We start from the raw sequence: 5,121 nt of genomic DNA on the forward strand, positions 1-5,121 counted from the left end.
AATATCATCAATATTAATTTATAGTGCCATCAAGACTTCCCCCTGCGGTGTAAATAAGCATTTCTTTTTATTGCTAAAACTTATGTTTAGTTAAAGCGAGGATTATGATGAATCCTCTGTAAGGATCCAACTAGACCCCAAAAAATTGAGGACCCCATGCCTTGACACACGACGACTGACGTCAGGTCACTCTCATAGTGTTAGGAAATTATTGCAAATTTATAGACCTTCTTATAATGTTTGTAAACATAGACGCCGGGGTACTAACTATTGTGTTTTGTTTGCAAATTTCATTGCATTATATACAATGACAATAAAGGTGATCCCGATTTTGAAAAACCCTAAAAAGAAATATTTTCAGAGTTCTTCAAAACAAATTGTGAGTAGGATAAATCAAATTTACATCTTAATTCTTAATTCTTCATGGTGTATTTGTTGCCATGTCTAAAGGGATGGACTAGGAATCAAACCTCGTCATCGAGTTTGTGGACTGCAAATGTTTGATTGGGTTGTCCTTGCTTAATCTAGCAAAACATCATGGCTAGCTTCCTAACTCACGTCAGCGCTACAGTGTGATCCATTTCCCTGTCTAAAGAGCACGCTTGTGCCAAGAATCTGAGCAGCACAAGTCAATTGATTAGCCAGTCCTTTGAGGATCATCACCACAGTGTTGAAGTTTCCACCATGTCTTTTTTTGAAACAACTTCCCATTTAATAGTAAAGTCCTTTCACCACTGCGTCTGCCTTTAAAGCAATTCATCTCACGTAACATCATCTTCATGACTCACATTTAAGCTACACTGGTTAAGAAAAGGAAGGCTAAAATCATGATTTAAGCCAATGACCCTGTTTCCTCAATCGCTCTGCTTTAGTCAAGTGACGCGTTTGTTTACAAGTGATGACTTGAGCTTTAGCCACATAGAAATACGTCATGGTCAAAAAGGTCCATGTCAGCACGCTCCTCCTGAGTAAAGAGCAATCCTGTTGCCGTGGTTTGCAAGGATTGTCTCAGTCACCTCATGAACACATGCCAGAATATTCTTGATCTTTGAAGGTTAATCCTCAAAAAGCGGCATTCCTTGCGCTAAATGGCATTCTGCTCCAATAGGGGTGGGTGTTCTTTCAATTGGAGAGGTTCACTGCTCTGGTTCTGAGGCTGCAGGGCGTCGGGCGCACGGCCGCCATCATGCGGGGGCCTCGGGGGCGACATTCGACCTGGGTCGGGATTGACGCTTTGCCACCTCCTGTCACTGGGCTGCATCTCCAGAGTGGGTGTGTCCTTGCAGCAGAAATACTGATGCCAGATCTTACGGAAGGCCGTGCGGAACTTGTTGATGCGGAAGGCGTAGATGATGGGGTTGACGGCAGAGTTGCCGTGGGTGAGCAGGATGGCGATGTAGAGGAGGAGGATGGGTGTCTGGCACTCGGGGCAGAAGAGCGTCATGCAGTTGATGATGTGTAAGGGGAGCCAACTGACTGCAAAGAGAAAGAGGACTAGCGCCAAGGATTTGGCCAAGTTGAGCTCCTTATCGTAGTACTTGTTTGGGTCGGTGTGGCTGCCGGTCAGCTTCTTGCTGTTAAGCTGCTTGTGGATCATGTAGAAGATCTCAGCGTAGATCAGCAGCATGAGCAGGAGCGGCGGCAGCACCCAACCGAAAAAGTTGAAGTAGACCATGTAGTCCATGCTGATGACGTTCTCAAACTGGCAGGTGACCACCAGGTCGGAGTCGATGGAGCCGTTTTGCTGCAGACGCTTGAGGTTGTTCCAGCCCAGCATGGGGGTTAGGCCCACCACAAAAGCCACCGTCCAGCATACCACCACGGCCGCGCCCGCTCGCCGGGGCGTCACCACCTGCTTGTACCTGAAGGGGGCAATAGCGGGGAAGTGTCAATTTAGCACTGATAGCATAATGTTAGTGTATAGTGTAACATTAAATATGATCGAAGTAAAATAGAGAAGTACTTTGTACATGTGTGCAAATGTTTGTTTAATAAGACCTCAGAGTTTCTCTAATCTGCTACATTTTCATGATGAACCTGATGAGATCACCAAAGGTTTTGTAATATTGACCCAGATGTCGCTTGTTTCACGTGCTGAATGTTTCATGTGAATGAGACCACAATCATATGGGATATGTATCGCTCTATATGAACATGTAAAAGCTAGTCACAAAAAATACTATCAGGGCATTAAATGAGAAGCACGCACTAAGCCACTATGGTGTAAATCCAGCCCTCTGACATTTGTGCACATCTCGCCTGAAGCAAAAGGAAATGCTCCAATTAGGCTCAGCTTTTATGCGTTGGATTAGTATTGATCAAGAATGTATGTGTTGGGACAGCCACATCTCTAAATCAAGCAAAATGTCAGTAATTCACACGCTTTGCCTTTTATTTTAGAAATGGTTAATTAGTTCTTATAAAAACATGTATAAAAATTGAAGGGATTATTTTATTACTATGATAAAATGTTGACATATTTTACATGCACATTTTCAGTGTTTTATATGCTTCATCTTGTATGAGGTGAGCCATCAATCCATTTGGGTTCTGCGCTGGAGGAGTTTAAATCATCCATGCATGTGATGTGTAAATAATTGTCCTGAGACAAAATGTATAAATGTAGCTGTAGTTAACATGATTGCTAAAAATGATTTTGCACACCTAATATCTCTTGAGCACCCCCTAAAATGACCCCCCCTCTTAATAGTAATAATAAAAATGCATCAGATTTATATAGCAATTTTCTGGACACTCAAAGACGCTTTCCAGTGCATACATTATTCATGGACTCACACATTTATACTCCGGTGGTGGTAAACTACATCGGTAGCCACAGCTGCCCTGGGGCTGCCAGTGCGCGCTTGTGGCCCCTCCAACCACCAACATTAGCACCCACCTGTACACCGCCCATCAATGTGTCCGTCCGTTCTTCCCTCCCTCCGCAAATTTTCAGAAAACAAGAAATTAAATTCCAGACCAAAAAAAAAGCAGGTCAACTTGAACTTAACCAAGGCACAGACAGACAAATTGGCGCTCCGCCGGGAGTGCTGGATGATGTCATATTGGATTATTTCAATCATAAATACAACACCACCATGTGACAATCCAAAATCATCAATTGAATGGATTATAATCCCCATCATCATCTGTGATCATGTGATGTTACCTGCTTTAAAAAATATATTATAATAATAATAATACGACGACTACTACTACTACTACTACTAATAATAATCATAATAATAACCATTCAAAAGGGTTGCATCCTACAAGGAGAAAAGGAGAAGCTTTCCCATGCTTTTATCTCGAGTAGACTTGATTATTGTAATGGTCATCTGACGAGATTACCCCAAAAGAGCCCAAAACAGCTGCAGTAGATTCAAAACCCTGCAGCTTGGGTTCTGAAAAAAACACACAGAGATCTGAAAACCTTACTCCAGTCCTTAATACTTTAACACTGGCTGTAAACAGACTTTCAAATTTCTGCTACCAGTATGTAAATCCCGAAATTATTTAGGTCCCGAATACCTAACAAAGCATGTCTTGCCTGATATGTTTTTAGCATTTTGTGTTTCTTATGTGTTTAAGAAAAATAGCACTCCATAATATTGCACTTCAAAAATAAAAAGCAATATCAGTATTAAATACCATGTTAAAAATGAAATAGTTTGTTCAATACAATTCAATGTGCTGCTTCTTCTGGTGCTGTGCAATACAGTCATACAGACACAAATGATGAGTCACCACAATTCTCATCTCAATGACTCAGTAAACGGTAACAATATTGGTCATGAGTATAGAATATACAGTGAGTGTTGTGGCATTATCTGTCTATATGTGTTGCACCACCATTGGTGTTCAAACACTTCAGAGCACATTGATGCTAGTTTTGTTAGCCCGATATTTGAATTTTCTCTTTTTTGTTGGCATTAAGATAATGGGGTCATTCCTAAATGAATCAAATTGCAATTGTGGTTTAGCACCTGTGTTTCTTGAAAACATAAAATTTCAATTTCAGAATAACCTGACCTGGCTTGACCACCAAAGTTTGCGCTGCATCGCTGATTTAACATATATGTATATTTTGCCATGATAATAACGCACCACTTTATTAATCAGTAAGCTCGGGGTAAATACTGATCATGTGATGTTACCTGGTAGGGATCTTGACCCTCAGGTAACGGTCAATGGCGATGGCGAGCAGCGCCAGGATGGAACTTTGCGTGAGAACCAGAACCATGCAGGCGACCAGCAGGCAACTGTAGAAGTGCGTCTGCAGCCCGATGCTGATAGTGATGGCCAGTGGGATGACCAGCGCCCCGACTGCGATGTCAGCCAGCGCCAGCGACACGATAAAACAGAAGGTGGTGTCCCGCAGGGATTTGTTAATCCTCACCGCCCACACCACCATCACGTTGCCCACCACGGACGCCACCGCGATCGCCACCTCCATGCCGATGTAGAGGGACAGCAGTGCTCCGGGCATCCTTGACGAAGGATCACGTCGGGGGAGGAAACAAGCACAGAAAGAAGACGAAAAACCCCCTCTTGAGTTTGACACACGCGTAATTTGGGTTTAGTGTGTCCAAGGGCAGGTGCGGAGGTTCGTGCGTCCGCGGCGCCGATGCGCGCTACTTCCACTTGGCTGCATCGCCTACAGGAGGAGGAAAGAGCAGAAATGGAAAGGATGCTCCTTTTCTCCGTGCATGCGCGCGGGGCAAGAGGAGGTGGGTGATGGGTGGGGGGTGGGGGGGTCTCCACGACCGAACAAAAGAGCTTGAAGCAATATCGAGAACCCGTCCAATTACGCGCGTGCATGTGCGCCAACACGCAGGACACCCCCCTTCTCCTTTTCCTTTGAGCCCCTCAGTCTTCGTGCCGTTGCTTCCATATAGTATCATAACAAGTATCTTATATTTTTCTGGGTACACAGTGAGTCCTAGGAATTCCCTTGAACTAAAGATGTAGGTCGTCTCGCACATTTCACAGATGGTAAACTGTTTGAGTTTCTCCCTTCTCCTACTCACGGTTCACTTTCAAATCACACGTCTTCAATGTTGGCCCGAGCCAAGGAAAACAATTGTCTATATACTTATTTTTTTACCTAAAGACGTTAAC

General features: G+C 43.6%; 1 protein-coding gene across 1 annotated transcript; it reads right to left on the bottom strand.

The window, feature by feature from the left end:
• Window positions 1-1,084: 1,084 nt before the first annotated feature.
• Window positions 1,085-4,489, bottom strand: adora1b (adenosine A1 receptor b). Its single transcript, XM_085916920.1, has 2 exons — window positions 4,158-4,489; window positions 1,085-1,862 (listed from the first exon to the last, which is right to left on the bottom strand). Exons 1-2 carry the CDS (start codon window positions 4,487-4,489, stop codon window positions 1,085-1,087), a joined length of 1,110 nt encoding a protein of 369 aa, XP_085773046.1.
• Window positions 4,490-5,121: the final 632 nt, after the last annotated feature.

Source organism: Syngnathus leptorhynchus, chromosome 1 (assembly GCF_054491065.1).
Source record: "Syngnathus leptorhynchus isolate UIUO chromosome 1, UIUO_Slep, whole genome shotgun sequence".
NCBI lineage: Eukaryota > Metazoa > Chordata > Actinopteri > Syngnathiformes > Syngnathidae > Syngnathus > Syngnathus leptorhynchus.

Bases quoted from the DNA above. Each gene is read 5' to 3' on its own strand.
- adora1b (XM_085916920.1), bottom strand. From the start codon at position 4,489: ATGCCCGGAGCACTGCTGTCCCTCTACATCGGCATGGAGGTGGCGATC. The intron at 1,863-4,157 runs GTAACATCACAT...TGCCCCCTTCAG, and splicing joins AGGGTCAAGATCCCTACCAG to GTACAAGCAGGTGGTGACGC.